Source organism: Arvicola amphibius, chromosome 2, assembly GCF_903992535.2.
Source record: "Arvicola amphibius chromosome 2, mArvAmp1.2, whole genome shotgun sequence".
NCBI classification, from domain to species: Eukaryota; Metazoa; Chordata; class Mammalia; order Rodentia; family Cricetidae; genus Arvicola; species Arvicola amphibius.
Window position 1 is genome coordinate 29,569,461 of NC_052048.2, and position 20,651 is coordinate 29,590,111.

The following is a 20,651-nucleotide window of genomic DNA, read 5'->3' on the forward strand; positions in this document are numbered from 1 at the left end:
GGATGATTTGTCCTTTTTCTTTAGATGTCTCATTTGTCCAGTGATCTTCAGATTCCTTACCTAGATGCCTTTGTTTTCCTGAAAAGACAAAAACAAAACCTACTCCAACCCTGATTTTGGGGAGGTTCCCTTATTGCAAGTTATACATGATCAAATGAAAAGCATTTGTCAGTTTTAAAGTTAGTTTAGATTGAATTATGTTGTTTGATTAAGCATCGCTTCTTCTAATCAAGGGGTGTCTCTTGTTCAAATCTAATCTTTAGGTGATGCATACCTTTAATCCCAGCACTCAGGAGGCAGAGACAGGTGGATCCCTATGAGTTCAAGGCCAGCCTGGTCTACAGAGATAGTTCCAGGACAGCTAGGGCTTTTGCACAGAGAAACCCTGTCTTGAAAAAACAAGGAAGGAAGGAAGGAAGGAAGGAAGGAAGGAAGGAAGGAAGGAAGGAAGGAAGGATATATACTGTTTTTTAATTAATTTATTTATTTTATGTATATGAGGTTCTGTCTGAATGTATGCCTGTGTGCCAGAAGAGGGCACCAAATCCCACTATAGATGGCTATGAGCCACCATATGGTTGCTGGGAACTGAACTCAGGACCTCTGGAAGAGCAGCCAGTGCTCTTAACTGCTGAGCCATCTCTCCAGCCCCAAGGATATACAGTGTTACAGTGTTTTTCTGCATTACACAGAAAGTGGTCTCACGGATGGAGACAGTGTGGCTATAGTTCTCCAGCATCACAATCCCTGTATGGGGACTGCTGGCTGGTCCTGGGTGAAGCCCACAGTCACATCTTTAAATGATGTGAGTTTCTGGAATTTTTCTTCCATTTGAAATAGTTAAACTTGGGTGTTATGAAAAAAAATATGTGGGGTGAATCTTTACTGATTACTGCTTACAGCTCATCAAGATGTTTTTAGAATATTTGCTTCATTTTCTGTTTTGTGGGAGGACAATAATAATAGGAACATGTTGCCATAGTACCAAGTTAAAAATCTCTGGGGAAATGAGCAAGTCTCCTAATGTACTCTGGAGATTCATTTAATCAAAATCAGGTATTCGAGGACCTGATATGAAAACATGGGATACAAAGTGCTACATTGCAATGATAAAGTAGAGATCATTCAACTTTAGCATACAAAGGATGAGCAATATTGGTTATTTTGAGCTTCTCAGAGGCTTAAGACCAAAGCACAAGAAAAGGAAAGGATATTCTAGGACATTCAAGAAATTAGTTGCAGAACAAACAGCATGGGACATGAGGATATGGCCTGATGCCAAAACAAGGAAAAAACCACAGGGGACTTAGGGACCTGATTATAAAGTAATTTGGGACCAACATTCTCCAAAGCACTTAATCTCTGCAAGGACAAGCGTATTTACTTGTTTATTCTTAAGCAGTGAGTTTTACTTCACCTCTTGTCTTTCCTAACTCTAGCCATTTAAAGTTAGACTAGCCATTAAGGTACCACAGACCATTACATGTTAGTTTATTTTTAAAATATATTTTTTATTTTATGTGTATGCGTGTTTTGTCGCAGGCATGTCTGTGCACCATGTGCTTGCAGTGCTCTCAGACACCAGAAGAGGGCAGCACATTCCCCCGGAGCTGGAATTACAGTCGTTAACCACCATGTGGTTGCTTAGAACTGAACTTGGGTCCTTGGCAAGAACAAGTGCTCTTAACCATTGAGCCATCTCTCCAACCCAAGGGCTTGGTTTCTAAATGTGTGTGGAAGGCCTAAACAAATCACTGGGGTAGGCTCCAAGAAGTCGGTGTTTGCTTGTTAAAATGGAGGACTTTGGGTTTTACTTTTGTTTTTTTTTAACTCTACATTGGGCATATGTGTAACTGTCGTGAAGCTATTCTAAGAGAGACACTTGGGTCCCCTCCCTTAGGCTATCAGAATATCTACAGAATAAGCCCTAATGAGTTGGGTTTTTTTCCAGGGGAAGGACAAGGCTAGGTCCTTGATGCCAACCAAGGGAAAAACATCATCACACAGTATTCACGATTTATGTGACCCACTGGGAGCCCCAGCCAGGAGCAGAGACCATGCGAGTCCAGCATGCAGGACTACATTTGGACTAGGACTACTTGGCTGTGCATACTTCTTCTACTCATCTAAACTAACCTCAAGTCGGGACCCTGAAATGGACTTAGGATGGCTGATGCTCGTTCTTTCTGCCTCTTCCCAATGTGGCCATGCTGAATGATATTCCCTTCTTTGCTTTGTTCCTGTTACTTGTAGAGACAACACACACACACACACACACACAACTAAACGGGTTGAAAATAAAAAGCGTATCCCACTGTCCAACAGGCAGGTTCTGAGTGCTGGGCTCCTGCCCCAGTAGCCTGTTTTAACAGTAACAATTAGGGCCTAACTGGTAATGGCTCTGACATCTCACCCCAAATGGTTGGTTTCAAGGGGACAGGTTGCAGACTGAAATTCACTCCTCTGTTACTCAGCTTCCCTCTTGACTTCATTCAAATCCATCCCACACACCAGCCTTGCCGGCAAAGTAGGTGACTTAAGAATGACCCTATTTCCTCTTAGGGGTGCCATTTACTCCCTAGCCCCTGAGAAGCTGCACACTGTATTTTTGTGTACGGTGTCTATTCTTTATTTAAACCTTTCTATCAATTCTGGCTGGTAAAACTATGAGCAAAAGTCCTGTACCTTTCACTGAGTCTTCTGCAATGCTAATTAATCAACTAGGACTTCAATGATTATGGAGAACTTGGCATGCTGCAAGTCCAAAGCCAAGTTATTATGGACCACCTTTAGTGACTGCACACACAGCCTTGACAGACAGGATCTCGCTATGCAGCCCCAGCAGGCCTGGAACTTGCTATGTAGAATTTGCTCTGTAAGTTTGAGGCTAGCCTGCCTCAAATGTGCATGCATTAAAGGTGCTGGCAGAAACGGCACGTGCTATCTTGCCCCTGCAACTTTTGCCCTCTTAATACCCATTGTTTGCCCTCTTCTGTGTGTAAGCTAACATCTCTGTGGCCCTTGGGTACATTGTATGGAGTTTACAGACATCCAGTCCCTACCAACCAAAGGGCTATGCGTGTCATCAGATAGTATCTGAGGCTTATAGCAAAGGTTTTCCCACTTGTTACTAACCTACATAAATACTACTTAAATACTAATGTATTTAAGTATCCTGACTTAGACTTCTTTTGTTCCATTATAAAGGCTTTGAGACGTACTAGAGAGATGGATCAGAGGTTAAGAGCACTGGGTGCTCTTCCAGAGAACCAGGGTTCAGTTCTCAGCACCACTTTATGGCTCACAACTAATCATAATTCTCTCTCGGTCGGGGAATCAGATCTTCTCCTTCTGGCCTCATCATACATGGCACACACGGTACCCAAACATACATGCAGGCAAAACACCCATATACATAAAATAAAATAGCTCCATGAAGCTGCTTCCACATTGAAACATGAAGTTTGGGGTACCCTAAATCTGTGCTCCAGGACCAGAATCACTAAATTTGGTTCCAAAGTCATCTTTTTCTTATCTCCTTTGAGGCAAGAGCTGTGTTTCTCTGTCGATTACCCTGAGTCTTGCAGACTGTTTGTTCCCACGGTACCATTGTCTCTTTCTGATTGTTTTGTTGAGACGGGGTTTCTCTGTGTAGCCCTGGCTGTCCTGTAACTCGCTCTGGAGACCAGGCTGGCCTCGAACTCAGACATACACCTTTCTACGCTGGGAATAAGAGCCCATTGCCACTTCTCTTAAATTGGCCCTTTGAGGACTAGTGGGTGAACCTGACTTCTTAAGGCTGCTAGGGCTCAGCCTTTGCTCCTAAAAGCTCTGACACCATACAAATGTATAATGCATACATTTTATGAGTAGTAATTGTAATTTTCTGATGAAAGATTTAATATTTTCATATTTCTAAAGTTAAGTACATTGCGTTACCAGTTATCAACAAGTTGTTTTACATATTCAGTACGTCCGTAGTGAGAAGATAATGACATCTGTATCAGTTGGATAAGGCTTTAAAATTCTTAGGGAAGTAACGTGTATGACACTTTACTTGGTGTCTGGTCTTTGGTTTATATATACTACACACGCGCGCGCGCGCGCGCGTTCCTCGCGTTTCGTGTTCTCATTTATATAGTTTTGAAAACTAGCAACCCTAGGACAAAACTGTTGAGATCTTTGGGGTGTTGAGATCTTGGTTTTAACTACATAGGCTACCCCCAATACGCGCTGCACGGCCTTAGACAGCGTCTGTCTTCCCTCCCAGGGTGCCAATTGCTACCTCAATCCTTCCCTTAAAGACCAGGCCTGAGGGGAAGCGGCGCAGCATTCATCAGTCATCAGTGAAGCACTCAGCGCCAAACTGCCTAACGTGATCAAATATGGAGTCGTCGCGGAGGCTGCTGGAAAGCGTAGTTCCCCGCGAAGGGTCGTTCGGCGCATGGGCGAAGCCCTCGTCTGTCACCCGCGGAAGTTTTGTCCTCCGCCTAGGGGGGTCTAGGGACCTGGGGCGGGGTGGTGGTGGTGGTGGTGGTGGTAACAGCGCTGCGGCATCCCCGGCCTGGAGACCTCGGAGTGCAGCGGGCGCAGCGGGCGCGGTGGGCGAGCACAGAGGCGAAGGAGCGGAGGGCCCAGCGGGCGCGGCGGGCGGGGCGCAGGGAGTGGCGAGCGGGGGAGCGGAGGGGAGGGGGAGGAAAGGGGAGGGCAGCGGCGGGGAGGCCGGCCTGAACCGCTGCCCAAGTGACGTGGCGCCCACTCGCAGCTTCCTCGTCCGCCCGCCACGTCAGCGTCCGCCCGCTTCTCAGCCACCCCCGAACGTCTGCAGCGGAGACCGCGGGACTCCCTGACACCGCTGTCACCGAGGTGAGACTCGCCCGGGGCGCACGGAGCAGGGCAGTCGTGCAGAGTGCCGAGGAGCCGCAGGGCGGGATGCTTCCCGATTGCCCGCGCTGGGTCCTTTCATCTCGGCCTCCGGTGGCGGTGGCGGTCACAGAGGCTATTCCGTTTACCCAGGACCTGCGGGTGCCTTAATCCTCTATTGTTTTACTGTGTGGTTGCCGCCTGTTCCTGGCAAGGCAGTCACGTCTGCAGTTGCTTTCTGCTCAGCGACTGAGAACATAGCGATGGGGCATACTTGATCATATCTGGAGTCTTCTATTTCTAACAGTTCTTGAACCTCCTCTCGATCCCTTAGTGTGAACGATTAATTGAGGCTCTCCCTACATCCCTCAACCAGCCTTTGTTAGACTGTTGAGCAGTTATTTGAAAGAACAGTATTACTTTTAAAAAACACCTTTCAATATTAAATTTCACTGAGAAGCTGAAAATCGTATTCGCCCTCAAAGAGAATAGAAATGAGACTGGGCGGGGGGGGGGGGGGAGGGGTGCGCGATCTGCTCACGTAGATGATGAGCCTCGCGCATCAGCCTTAGGAATGTGTGTGCCACCACGTCTAACTGAGACAATTTTTTTCCTTAAAAGATGAAAATTGTAGTTCATTTATATTCTCAGTTATGAAGGCGATTTCCTAACGCGGATGATTGGCTTATTTGTATCTGATCTTATTACCTCACACTTACATATTAGGCATTTTGTAAGCACCCTGCTGGCTGGATTTGAGCATTTCGTTTCTTTAACTGTATTCACGATATGCCTGTTTAGGGACTATGGTACTAAAACTGTTGTCCCGTTAATAACTTTTTGGAAACAAGGTCTCACTATGTATTCCAAGCTGGTCTAGCTCTCAGAGTGTAGTTTAAACTGGCCTTGTTCTTGTCAGCCCTCTGCCTCCACCTTTCCATGATGGGGTTAAAGATGAGCATCACCACATCTGGCTTCAAATTGATATTTTGAGGGTTGATTTGTTTCTAAACTAGATTTGGGAGCCATGTCAAAGTTCATTGAGACTTGATTAAAATTTCCCCCAGATTTAGGCTATTTTGAGAGGATATTCAATTACAGGGACCTAGACTTGTGTTCCTGTGTCAAGACTGACTCAAGGTTGCCTGAAGGGTTGTTCACAATTATCTAATTCCTCTCATTTTAAAGGTAACAACTTTGAACTAGGCGGTGGTGGTACACACCTTTAATCCCAGCACTTGGGGTGCAGAGGCAGGTGGATCTCTGTGAGTTCAAGGCCAGCCTGGTCTACAAAGCGAGTTCCAGGACAGCTAGGACTGTTACACAGTGAAACCCTGTCTGGGGATGGGGGTGGTGAGAGATATTAGCATTGAAACTGCCTCCCTATATTAGCAGCTGACCCTGCAACAGAACAAAAGACAAAATGTATCCTATGTAACTGAAAATATATCATTTGTAATATTCTTGAAGAAGTGTTTTATTTTCTTTTTGCTCAGAGAAAATGTAATTTGGGCAGAAGAAATGTCTCATGTTTGAAAGTTTTGAAATGACTTTCTAACCTGGGGGGGGGGGAATTGTAATATTAACGGAAAAAATGTTGTCTCCGACATACACACTTATAGTTCTCAGTGTGCATATGTTATAGCCCCTTTGAAATTAATCTGTTATTCAATGTTTAAGTGTTCAGTTATTTTGTGTTAGTGAGCAGACACATGCTTTCCCAACAGACAGTTGAAATGTTTAGACTTAGTAAAAGAAAAAATGTCTCAGACTCATCAAGATTGTGTTAGAACTATCAATGGATACGTGAGTGTTATTTCATGGTCGTCCTTCTGAACGGATCAAAAGGACAGCTTCTCTGTAGACAGTACTAAAACGTTATATGCAAATTTCTCACAGGAGACCCGGAGCTGTGGCATACGGTTTCTTATGACTTCACTCTCCCAACTTTAAAGGGTAGAAACCCCTTCTAAAAGCACAACCGAAAATGAACAAGTTCAAGGTGAGTAACTTAATTTGTTTAACTCTGTGCGTGCACACACATGTTCAGCGAGGTTTTTCCAAAGAGACTCTGCGGGGCTGGAGAACTGACTCAGTGGTTAAGAGCAGATGTTGCTCTCGCGGAGGACCCTGGTTTGATCCCCAGCACCCATGTGGTGTCTCAAAACCATTCGTAACTCCAGTCCTAATGGATTCAATGGCCTCTTCCGACCTCCGCAGGCATTTACATGATGCACAGTCATATATACACGCAAGCAAAACACTCATACACATAAAATAATAAAATAAATAAATGTAAAAGAGTGAATCTCTGTATTGAATTAGGAAAGTATGACTGGTTTAAAATCTCCTTCAGGGTTGAATCAAACAGTGGCTATCAACGTGTGGTCTGTAGAGCCCAAGCGCTCTTCAGTAGTGGAGTCAAGCAATTTGAAAGCAAAGTTTAAAAAAAAAAAAAAAAAAAAAAAAAACAGATCTTGTGTTTATTAGAGAATGCTGTTCTCAAATGTAATCATTGAGGAGACGCCTGAATTTAATAAGAGGGAGCTAATTTGAAATCAAGAAGGTCATTACAAAACCACAGCACTCAAGTCAGAAGGAATGAGAGACAGCTTGTTCTGGAGCAAGATACGACTGGCTGTGGCTCAGGAACATAGACTCCAGTTATCTCAAATACCATGTCCCAAGTTGATGACAATTTAATGAAGTTTTTGTAATGACAGAAGAAAGTTATAAACAAAGTGCCTTAAAATAATAAGTGAAAGCCTCAGGGTGGCAGGTTACAGTGAAGCAGGGCTGATATAGGCCCCCAATACTATCTCATGACATCGTTGGTACCTGCACTGATGGAAGCTGGGGTCTGTTTGTATGTTCCAAAAGGGGGTTTTAACAAGGAGGGATGTTAGGTCAAACGCAAAGGATGGAGATGGATGGCTGTTAAGAAGGCTGAAGATAGTCCAAGGTAATTTGGCTTTGGATTGGTAAAGTCATTACGGAAGCAATCCCTGAATCAAATCAAATCAGCTGGCCACCATGAACTGGATCTGACCCCTCCCCCCGTCTCTTACATAACACATGCTTTGACATAAAATAGGAATATTATATCTAAACTTAAAATGACCAAGGATACAGTGTGGCCTTGTTACATTGTACACCCTTTAGCTGTACTCCCAGAAGAGGGCCATGCCCTCTTCTCACTCCCTCTCTGGGACAGAGTTGACACATGAACTCACAGGAACCGTGAATGCACTATGTGTAAGTTCAAACCAGAAGAAAAAAAAAAATCCCAGCACAAAGACAGGAAAATGGACTCAAAGTCCCACCCCTAACCAAGAGCTATTTGCAACTGAAGCCTGCTGGGAGAGGGAAAATCCGTTTTCTCCCGTGGAGTGTTGCTGGGTTGCTGTCCACACTCCAGGCAAGTCCCATGACCTGGCATAGTTGGCCGGCACAAAGCTGATTCCAAGGCAGGGTATTTGTATGATTTGTTTTGTTTGTTTCGATTTTCATTTAAGGAGAGAGAGAAAGAGAGAATATGGAGTAGGGTGGATAGGGAGGTGGGAAGGATCTAGAAGAAGTTAGAAGAGGAGAAACGAAACAATATAATCAAAATGTGTGAAATATTTTAATTTAAACAAAAAAATGACAAACATTCTTAAATTATATTGGGAAACACTGCAAGCATTGTTTTAAGGAGCCATTCAAGTGTATGATGCGATCCTGGCTACAGGATGCCTCTGTCTTTCTGTTCCCTTCCCCCCCTACATTAGCCCCTCTGTCCTCTCTGCAGTTTTAGTTTTATTCTTGTGCCATACATACATGCGTGACTGTGTGCATCTGTATAATTTAGGGACCCTCAATTTATTCTTGTGCCATACATACATGCGTGACTGTGTGCATCTGTATAATCTAGGGACCCTCAAATGAGTGAAAACATACTAAAGCTGCCCCTCTGAGAATGGGACTCAGTTAATATGTTTATCTGCTCTTGCGTCTGTTTTCCTGCCAAACGCTGTGGCTTCTTTATTCCTTAGGGTGGAAATTCCTTTGTGTGTATTTGTCACATTTTCTTTGGCCATTTTCCTCTTGTTGAACACAGGTTAGTTTTATAATGTAGCCTTTATGAATAGGGCCCTCAGAAAGGGAAAGGGGATTGCAGTGGGAATTGTTTTGTAATATTATCTACTTCTCATTAATAAAATATAAAATTTTTAGTATATTTTTAAAATCTCAGCTAGCTATACTATAGGTTTCATTAAATGCCCATTAAATCAAGAAACACAGGCCCTTTAAGATGTTCACATTATGAATGCTGTTGACATTTGGTGCTGATTGTTACGATGTGATTTGGTTAAGAAGAGTAAACCTGAATTTCTGGATATCCTTACAAGGGTGAATGGAGTTAAAGTTACCTTGAGATAGAAGTCTGGTATGTCAGAGAGCTTGTCAGAGCCTTTAATTTGTACCTTAACGTTTCAAGAATATTTTAAAAAATTATTTGATAATTTGGTGCAATACCTTTTTATCAAGTTCACTCCTAGTCCCCAACTCCTCCCAGATCCACTTCCACTTCCCTACCCACCCAACTTTGTGTCCTCGTTAAAAAGAATACCATTAAGTCCAATTGATATATATCGCCTTCCACTGGAGCCAGACTACGTATAAGGAGCCACATCTTTTGAAAAATGTTCTTCGGTGGTAGCACATGCCTTTAATCCCAGTGCTCAGGAGGTAGAGGCAGATGGATCTCTGTGAGTCTGAAGCCAGCCTGGTCTACAGAACTAGTTCCAGGACAGCCAGGGATACACAAAGAAACTGTCTTGAAAAACCCTTTCCGCCCCTCCCCAAAACAAAACAAAACAGTTCTTCCTCCCCCCCCCCCAGCTATCAGTTGACAGTAACTCCTCAGCTAGTGGTGGGGCTTCACACCCATCCCCTCCCCAGGCTGGCATTTCATCTGGCGTGAGTTTGCTCGGTCTTGCACGTGCTGTCACAACCACTGTGGAATCATCTGTGTCCCGACGCCCGACGTGTCTGGAGAACACCACTGGATTGTAGTTTTTATCCCCCTGGCACTGCAGTCTCTCCACTGGTCCCTGAGACTTGGGAGAAAAGGGTGCCATGTCCTGTCCAGTTAGGTGGAAGCATGCTGTAGTCTCCTATTGTGGGTCTGCGTTAATCACCAGCAACTTGAAAAGAAGCTTCTCTGCTGGTGAGGACTGAGAGATTCCTTAATCTATGAGTGTAGTGAAAAAACCTAGTGGGTAGTTTATTACTATGTCCATTTAGCAGAGTAATAATGATAGGTTCTTCTCTAGTGCCTATGACCTAGCTGGCAACTGTTTTTTAATTCTGTTAATGGTACCAGGTATGAGTTCTGCATTGTGAAGCGGGCCTCAAAGCTAGTTGGTTACTCCCTTAGCACTTGTGATACTATTGTACCAGTCATCATATCTGCCAGGACGATCATTACTGAGGCTCAGTAAGATGACTAGTGATCTTTCATTGTACATAGAACCTTCCAGCACTATGACAGCTAGCCAGCAGGGATGCAGCTTCCGGGTTGGTAGCAGTTTGATTTATCCATGTCTTAGGACTCAAGTATATGCTACCTTCAGTAATAGGGTCCTACTATCAAGTTCTGTGGGTAACCAAGAGTCGTGGCAATAGCCTGTAATATTTGGGTTGTCTGTGAGACCCCACTGACCAAAAGCTCAAAAAGCCTGGTACTAGGATTTTTATTTGATAGCCTATTGTATCTGGAAAAGGTATTGTACTTATTACAGAATGACTTCATTTAAACTCCTTGCATATATGCTTTATATGCTTATTATTTAGGAAGATTCTGTAGAGTTTTACATATTGCTTTTCAAAGGCATTTAGTGTAGGTTATCCCTCTCCACATGCACCCCTCTACCCTGCCTCCTCTTCCCCACCCAACTTAACTCTTCCTGTTCCCTTATTCCTCTTTCTCCCTTCACACCACTTGTGTTCTGTTCCCCTTCTCTCGAACCACCGCCTGGCCTCTTCCTAGTTTCCTGCTTTCTGTAGGAATTTGAGCACACATCTAAGGAGTCCAAGCTCACCTGAACATCATGAGAGAAAACGTATGACATTGGTCTTTTTTGGTGTAGGTTACTTCACTCAGAATGATTGTGTCCAGCTCTGTTTATTTATCTTTAAATTTCGTTCTTTCCGGCTGAGTGATATTCCACATTTGCATTTTCTGCTCATCATATGATGGACATCGGACTGTTTCTGTCACCGGCTATTGTGAATATGAAAGAGCAAGCGCCTCTGTAGTAAGACAGAGCATCCTTTGGTTGTGTGCCCAAGAATGGCACAGCCGGAGCACATGGTAGATACACTTCTAGCTTTTTGATGCACCTCTGCACTGATTTCCATGATGGATGCGCCCTTTTCACTCCCACCGGCAGTGAGCAAGTGGCCCCCTCTCTGCTTTATCGCAGTCTTTATTGTCGTTTGCTCTTTGATCTTATCTATGCTGACTGGGACAAGATGAAACCTCAAAGAAATTTTTAATTTATGTTTCCCTGTACTAAGGATAATGAACTTTTTTTTTTTTAAAAAAAGTATTTCTCCACCATTTGTATTTCATCTTTTGAGAATTCATTTTAGTTCTGTGCCCCATTTTTAAAATCAGATTGTTTTCTTGGTATTTATCTCTTTTTTAGTTCTTTGTATACACTAATCCTCTGTCAGACGCATAGGTGGTAAGGACTTTTCCTCATTCCATAGGCTGTCTCTTTACTTGGATGCTATTATCCTTTGCCTAAAAAACGTTTTAGTTTCTCGTGGCCCTGTTTGTCATTTGTTAGTATTGATGCTGTGCTGTAGAGTCCGGGGGAAAGTGTTTTCCTGTGCCTGTAAGGTGACGCATATCCCATACTTTCTCTTTAACAAGATGCAGGTCTCCCATGGGTCGTTGGTCCATTTGGATTTGAGTTTTCTACAGAGCGAGAAATAAGAATCTGGTTTCATTCTTCTCTATGGAGCTATCTGTTAAACCTGCACCATTTGTTGAAGATGCTGTCCTTTCTCTAGTGTATATTTTGGGCTTCTTTGTAAAAAAAAAAAAAGAAATAAGTATATGAGGCCATTTTAATATAAATTATTGAATAAGCAAATGAGAAAAGCTCATTCTTCTTCATAAAACAGTTAAAATAGTATGTATGGATACTATCCCCTCCAGGAGATGGAACATATTCTCTCCCTTCTTGTCAAGACTAGACTAGACTTTGGTTTGTTTTCAAGTAATAGCATATGATAAAGAAAAATAGCTATAAAGGAAAAGCTGGCATATATTCTCAAATGAGTGCCCATCCCCAGTGCACCGTGTGTCTCCTGTAACATTGAATGAGTGCCCATCCCCAGTGCACCGCGTGTCTCCTGTAACATTGAATGAGTGCCCATCCCCAGTGCACCGCGTGTCTCCTGTAACATTGAATGAGTGCACATCCCCAGTGCACCATGTGTCCCCTGTAACATTGAAAGAGTGCCCATCCCCAGTGCACCGCGTGTCTCCTATAATATTGAATGAGTGCACATCCCCAGTGTACCGTGTGTCCCCTGTAATACTGTGATGAAAGGGGATTCTTCTCTGAACTCTTCTCTGAAGCTATGAAGATGATGCCCAAGTTGTAATGGAGACCCAAGATGTTGGGGATGCTAGGGCTGTGGGATGTCTACTGAGAAAAAGGATAAGTACATATTGGAGCCAGCTCAAGAGAGAGTTTATATGTGCCGCAGGCAGCAGAGCTGAAGGGCAGGGCTACCCAAGCCTTTGGGAACCCATGAGAGTCCATCGTGCATCCTCAAACCTGGACATGGAGCTGAAGGATTCGGTGTTTTTCCTGCTAGGTTTCTGTCTTGCTTCCATCTGCTTTCCTTGATATATTTCCTACCTACATTTTGGGATAGGAATGTTCACCCTGTACCATTGTGTGTTGGAAGTATGATCTCATTTTTCGTGTTGTAAGGACTCATAGAATTAGCTTGAGTTTCAGGGGAGACTTTAAACTTGAATATGTTGGGACTGTTAAAGACTACGGGGACTTTTGAAGTTGGACTGGATGCATTTTGCATTCTAAGATGCCTTTTACCCGTGTAGAAAGCTGGGTGTGTCGATAATGTTTCTGTTGCTGTGATACAACACCATGCCCAAAAGCAACCCGTGGAATAAAGAGTTTATTTGGGCTTATGGCTACAGAGGAACAGGAGTCCATGATGATAGGGAAGCAAGCAGCATACATAGTGGCTGGAGCAGGATGCTGAGGGTTCCAGCCTCAAACACAAGCATGAAGCAGAGCATGAACTGGAAGTAGGTGAAGCTATGCTTCCTTCAGGAGGACCACACCTCTGTCACACCTCCATCACACCACCAAAAGCTCCCCGAGCAGCGCCACCAACTAGGAACCACGTTCAGTGGCTCAAGTGAAACTCGGGCCCAAGTGAGAAACCCTGTCTCACAGAAAACAAAAACCCAAAGTAAAACAAAATCAAGATGGACGCGTGTGCGCGTGATCCTTGAAGCCTAACCCCAGTGGCACACCTCCTCCAGCAAGGCCACACCTCCTAGACCTCCCTGATCAGTACCACCAACTGGGGACCAAGTGTTCAAATGCCAGAGCTTGTGGGGACATTCTCCTTCAGACTACCGCAGGGAGGATCATAGAGCAAGAGACACAGTCTCAGCCTCTGGCCCCCATGCTTGCACATAAATGTGCACACGTACCTACCCCTGCACACAAAATCTGTATTATACTTCTTGGTTCCACTGCGTCTGCGATGCTGTGTGCACTGCCCGCATCAACGTCGTGTTTCATGTGCCCCGTTTGTTTAGTTTTCTCTGCAGCTGACTGATCTACTCCTATAACTAGTGCACACTCTGTCTCATCAGTGGTTCCCGTTGTCTGCATTTGTATCTGCAAAGTGGGCGAGCATCGCCAAAATGTCTAAGGCGGTCCACATGATGTAAAATGGAGGAATATCTACTCACATGTTTCACATTTTTCTCTTATGTAAATAAACTTAAAGTTTGAAAAGTGATGTAGGCTCTTTCATTTACCAAGTTGGACTTGGATAGAATTGTATTTTGGTCTGTCACTGGTGTCCTGTCTATGGTGAGGGGACATCTGTGTCTCCCCTGGGAAAGTTCATGAACAGATGTAAATACATGTGACACGAGGTCTGTTACATTATGTGCAAAACATGCTTTGTTGGCTGTGTCCTCTTCCCTGACTTCTTAAGTTAATCGACTCGGTTCTACAGCCAGCTCTCACTCTGTGTGACTTCCATTTTCCTATAGTTCTTGTTCCTCATGCCTCATTCATTGCCGCTTATGAACTCTTTCTTTCTAGTTTGTATTGGATGGTTTGAGCACCTTATAAAATCTAACAGCTACTGCACAGCAGATGACTGTCACCATCTGAACGCCTTGTGTCCTGAACATACGTCTGCCGTAGATCTGCTGCACATACGGACATTAAGGATCTATTATCTTTGTCTCTTGTCAAAAGAGAAATTCCTTGACAAAATGTGTAACTGCTTTATAGTAGCTCTCCAGAGTGACTATGACGAGGCCACTCAGCCCTAATTTAATACTCTAGCCTTTTCTTTCTTTCTCTTGTCCTGGGGTTGAACTCAGGGCCTCGCAATGCTAAGCCAGTGCCACGCTGTGGTCCTACCTCCCAACCTTGCGCCTTCCTCCCCGGTCACTTCAGACTGAACTGGAATTGTTGTTTCAGGGACCCGTGACATTAAGGGATGTTACTGTGGAATTCACCAAGGCAGAATGGAAGTTACTGACCCCTGCTCAGAAGTCGCTTTACAAGAACGTGATGCTGGAGAACTACCGTCACCTGGTCTCTGTGGGTGAGAAAATTTCCTCATCTATAACTACAGTTGTTTCCATTCCCTCTCCCGTTGGCTGGACCATGTAAAGTCTCTGTAAGTCAAGTGATAACTTTATTTCACGATTCATAGTTAATCTGTTTGGGAATACCTGAGAAAATAATGTGTGTTTCTGCCACTTCATTTAGAGAAGAGGTGGCGGTGGTGGCGCACGCCTTTAATCCCAGTACTTGGGAGGCAGAGGCACCGGATCTCTGTGCGTTCAAGGCCAGACTGGTCTAAAAGAGCTAGTTGTGGGATGGGCTCTAAAGCTTCTGAGAAACCCTGTCTTGAAAAGCTCCCACCTCCCCCCAAAAAAGAAAGAAAGAAAGAAAAGGAAAGAAAGGAAGTAAGAAAGGGAAAGAAAGGAAGGAAGAAAAAGAAAGGGAGAAAAGAATAAATGTGTGAAGCAGAGATCCTCACTGCTTATCTGAAACTGTACCTCACTTCCAAGGAAACTATGTCATCTTCTTTCTCTTTAATAGGTTACCGTGTGATTAGGCCGAGTGTGATCTCCAAGTTGAGGAAAGGAAAAGAGCCGTGGGTATTAGAAAGAGAACTTCCAAATCGGAACCGTGCTGGTGCGTTTGAAAAAATTCATGTTGCATGTGACCCTTTGAAATATTTGCCAAGATTTCCTTTAGAAACAGTTTCTCAGGAATCTCCTTAAGTTCTCTATAGTTCTAGAAATGATTGAAGATACTGTCTACATATGTTTGAATCCCACAACACACCAATTTTTCTTCTCTCCATGGAAAGACTTGCAGCATGATCTCACGGCCAGCTGCCTGCTGCAGCCACTCAGGATCCTGCAGCCAACTGTGTGGAAAGCAAAAGCCTAGAAAACAGCGATATTCCTCAGCACATGAGGAGATTGGTGTTCTGAGAAATTCACTTTATTGTTGGTCTCCAGATTGCTCTGGACACATGAAGAAATCTAATACAGGTCTGCAGTCTGCTGATTACAGTAATGCCCGTCCACTTACATTTTCCTTTGTGGTTTCTGGTATCCTTTGGTTGACTGCAATCTGGAGATATTAAATGAAAAATTCCAGAAATCCACAATTCATAAAATTTAAGCCACATGCCATTCTGAGCAGCATGGTGGGTAGTCTTGCTGTTAGTCTAGATGATCTAGATGATCCCCCCCCCCAGACCCTCTAGAATAACAAACAATGAAAACTGTCAACAATGGTTCAGGGGAAAATTTCATTTGAGAGTGCTTTCATCTTGACATACTTGCCTGAGGACTAAGAATCAACCTTTGACCATAATGGTGTGTTAAAATCTTGATTCCTTTGTAGACAAACGAGGGAATGCTGCTGACCCCAGAGCCAAACACCAGGAACATCAGGCTGGAAATGCAAGGCAAGTTCAAGAATTAATGTGTAGGATAGAAGCTTTGTGAGGGAGAATAGTCTTGTTTGAAATGCTGGGAATGAGAGATTGTTGATTAATGAAATGTCATTAAACAGGCACTGGAGTGAATCCCAAAGATTCACTCCAAACAGGCCTGCCTTCCTGAGGGGTGTGGTTTAGGATCAAGAGAGCCAAGCTTTGTGGTTATCTTTTCCTTTTTCTGAACTATGCACTAAGGGAGGCTGACAGTACGGTATGGCCATTAGGAAACCCCGAGACTTTAGGAGAAGCCTCATTCTGTACAGTGTTAAGTCTTGGTGTGGATCAGTGTTCACAGTGGAGAAGCCCTAGGAACCTGATGAACAGGATTAGTGACATCATCATCAAAGTTATTCAGAGATGCACAGCACCGAAAAAGCTTTGAAAGTCCTATTAACGAATTGGGAAACTTTCCCTCTAGGAAAGGAGAACTCAACAGACGTCGGAAAGCTGCCACCCAGCACGAAAGCTACGACTGCAGTGAATGCGGAAAGTCCTTCTGCCAGAAGTCTTCCCTCGTTGTGCACCAGGAAACGCACACCAAGAAGTCCTATAAGTGTGAGAAATGTGGACAATCTTTCTATAAAAATGAAGAGCTCACGGCTCATCAGAAAGTTCACACCAGAGAGAAAACCTACGCGTGTAAAGAATGTAACAAAATCTTCTACCACTTATCATCCCTTACTAGACACCTGAGAATCCATGCAGGGGAGAAACCCTATGAATGTAGCCAGTGCGAGAAATCATTCTACCAGAAGCCACACCTCATGGAACATCAGAAAACACACACCGGGGAGAAACCTTTTGAGTGTAAGGAGTGTGGGAAGTTCTTCTATGTGAAGGCATACCTCCTGGTGCACCAAAAGACACACACGGGGGAGAAACCTTTTGAGTGTAAGGAGTGTGGGAAGTTCTTTTCCCAGAAGTCACACCTCACAGTGCATCAGAGGACCCACACAGGGGAGAAACCCTATAAATGTAAGGAATGCGGGAAACTCTTCTCTAGGAACTCACACCTCAAAACACACCAGAGAACGCACACAGGCGAGAAGCCCTACAAGTGTAAGGAATGTGGCAACTGCTTCTACCAGAAGTCAGCCCTCACTGTGCACCAGCGAACCCACACTGGGGAGAAGCCCTTTGAATGCAGTAAGTGTGGGAAAACCTTTTACTATAAGTCAGACCTCACCAAACACGAGAGGAAACACAGCGGGGAGAAGCCCTATGAGTGTACGGAGTGTGGCAAATCCTTCTCTGTAAACTCAGTCCTCAGACTACACGAGAGGACTCACACGGGAGAGAAGCCCTATGAGTGTGACATCTGTGGGAAGTCCTTTTCTCAGAAGTCACATTTTGTCATACACCAGAGGAAGCACACGGGGGAGAAGCCCTATGAGTGCCAGGAGTGTGGGGAAAATTTTATCCAGAGGTCACAGCTCACCACACATCAGAAGACACATGCCAAGAAAGGGAAAACTTCCAAGTAGCCTGAGTTCCGGGTTCCTGCCATAGTTCATCCTTCTGATGTAATCCACTCAGTAGGAGAACCGTCTAAGTATCGAGGAAAGATTTGTCAGCCATGTTTATCTTTTCCGTATAGAATTATCAGCACATGTATAGAAGGAAATTCTGTGGTGTTATTAGGAAGACCTTTACAATACGGCCAATTTTTATAGACATCAGGTGACAGAAACTGTAAGACATGAGAGATAAAATGGGGCAGAAATCAAGTGAGTGTCCGGAAGTTCTGTCCTGCATCAGGCACTATGCATTCCAAGTACACAGTGAGGACCTCCCATGGGTGTCCAGTCTCTTCACACGGTTGCACGTGTCTTAAAAAGATCAAGGGGGATTAGTGCACAGATTGCAGCAGATATGGAAGCCTTATCAGGAACACATCCATCACTGAATGCTGGTTATACTAATACTTTGATCATAGCTAAGTAGGCATTTTCAGTATTTGAAATATTTTTAAGAAAAACGAAAGGAATTTGTCCTGGAGGCAGCAGTCACGCTGTGAATCAAGTTGCCAATTCCAAGACTGATTTTCCTTCCTAAAGAAACAAGCAACGAAACCAGAAACCAATAAATACCACACATATCAAACTATTTAGAGAGCTAAAATAATCAGGAAACACCACTAAACCGACGTGTTTTTGATATGTAGAATGTAGGTGTGTATATGGGTATCTACAAAACACATTTGTACGTGTGTGACTTGCCCGTGGGACTCATCGGTTATTGTGCCTAAGCTCAGTAACTAGAATGTGTGAGAACACTTGCACATCAGCAGTGATCTCCATTGATAGTGTTGTTACTGTAACCTCCGTTGGCGTATATTTTAAACACACAGTGTATCTTTTCATCTACTTCCCGGCACTTACAAATGGGTTCAGACATTGTTACTAAGTGGACCCTTCAGAAGACTCTTAAAGGCCTTTGTAATTTTTCCAGCTATATGGTGATCAGCTGCACTTTGGGTTGGAGATGCAGCTGTAGCAGTCTGAACTTATCTTACTGTAGATGTTGTGGAGTGGTGGTATCTGTGTTTGTATTTTGTATGAAAAATACCTCATTGTTTTTTCTTCTCTTTCTGGGTAGCGGAGGCAACATGGCCAGTGACTAAAACTGAGATTCTAGGCTCCTACTACCTTGACCCAGACCCCAGCATGGCCATGCCATGCAACTTCACTGTGCCTCAGCTTCACTTCCTGTGAGAGCAACGGCAGTGGCACCCTAAAATTGCCTTGAGGTTGAAATAGGTTGGCATTTTAAAGCACTCAGAACAGTGTCTGTGAAATGTAAAAACTTGACATTCGGTAATATTCTCATTAATTTGTATATCCTGAATCATACATTGGAAGGTCGGCAGCCCACTACCAATCTCCCACCCGATTGCTGTTAGTGCCTTGATTTGATTTGGCTGTGTGTCTACCCACGGTGGCTCAGGAGCAGATCCATGAACCATGGTCCATCTGCCAGATCCACGGCCCATTCTTATAGCCTCTAAGCTGAGATTACTTTTTTATTACTCAATTATTGCAAGAATGAAATGTTTTGTGACACATGAAGGTGGCATGAAACAAAATGCCAGTGTCTCTAAATGAAGCACTTTGAGAACACTATTCCAAACCCATTTTCTTACCCTCTGCCTGTGGCTGCCGTCACACTGCTGGCAGAGCTGAGTAATACAGGCAGACAGACCACATGGCTAATAGAGCCTAAGACATCGACGACTCAGCACTTTACCACACAGGTTCCGGTTACTCCGGGCTGCACACCCTGCAGCGGGTCCTGAGCCCACTCTTATAAATGTTCTGTTTATTAAACATGGGTGGGTGACTTCTGTGTAGTATATTTATTTTGTGCATCGTATTTATATGTGGAAAAAGCCTAGGCTTAGAAGTATTTTTCCCAAAGAAATGTGATTTTTTTTACTTACTGAATTGTTACAGTAAAACAATTTCCTGATGAAATGTAACAAATATATGAAATAAACATTGTGTCAATTAAATTGAACTGATTTTTTTAATTGTTCTTTGCCCTTGATATTCATTTATTTTCTTCCAAGGCAATGGCTAGCTTTTCTAATATCGTTTATCATTTTCTAACTATCTCATAAAACGTGGCATCTATATACTTTATTAGTATTAGTCTGTGTGTGTGTGTGTGTGTGTGTGTGTGTGTGTGTGTGTATTTGTGTGTGTGAGATTTCTGAGCCCAGTCAACTCACCCTACCACTGGCTGGATGAAGCTAGCCAAAAGACAGACGCTAGCCAGTGCCAGGGCTTATGGAAGAAATAGCTCAGTTTATGCACAAAGAAATAAAATATTAATTTAAAGTCTTAGGTTTTGAATATCTAGAAGTGAAAGATGAAGGAAACTGTGAATCACGTTTTTGTTGCGTGGCCTGGGGTAACTGTGGCCCCAGGAGTTTATTAGCATTTATGCCAACTGTTGATTCTGATTTATAAGAAGAGCTTGTCCAAGTGCACCCTCATGAACGAAAAGCAATATTGTTCAAGTTAGATTATCACCCCTGCATTTATCTAGCTCTTGAAATTGTAGAGCAAGAATACCCCCCCCATGTCCAGAGTTTTAAAGTAAATATTGGGATGGGAAAATATTGGGAGTAGTCACTGGTAGGTTGCCCGTGTCCCAGGGGATGTCACCATGCCCATCTGCACATGAGCAGCACTAATTAGATTCAGTGGATCATTGTCTAAAGTAATTAAGAAGTTGGGAGGGAGATGTGTTGGAAGGAGGAAGGGTTATATGATAATGGTGTGTTTATACACGTATCAAATCTTCAAACAATAAAGATAAAACCTGAGGATAGATTTTATCTAAAAGATTCAGCTTTTAGCAAGATCTTGCGGGAGATGTGTCACTGAGGGTGGGCTTTGAGGTTTCAAAAGGCTGGCGCCATTCCCATTGCGTCTCCCTGTCTCCTACTTGTGGATCAGCTGTTCCTGCCA

The 20,651-nt window shown here is 43.7% G+C and overlaps 1 protein-coding gene across 1 annotated transcript; it reads left to right on the forward strand.

The window, feature by feature from the left end:
• Positions 1-4,727: 4,727 nt before the first annotated feature.
• On the forward strand, positions 4,728-19,672 carry LOC119808160 (zinc finger protein 25-like). Its single transcript, XM_038320541.1, has 6 exons — positions 4,728-4,866; positions 6,763-6,865; positions 14,631-14,757; positions 15,261-15,356; positions 16,080-16,143; positions 16,595-19,672. Exons 2-6 carry the CDS (start codon positions 6,851-6,853, stop codon positions 17,658-17,660), a joined length of 1,368 nt encoding a protein of 455 aa, XP_038176469.1. The 5' UTR covers positions 4,728-4,866; positions 6,763-6,850; the 3' UTR covers positions 17,661-19,672.
• Positions 19,673-20,651: the final 979 nt, after the last annotated feature.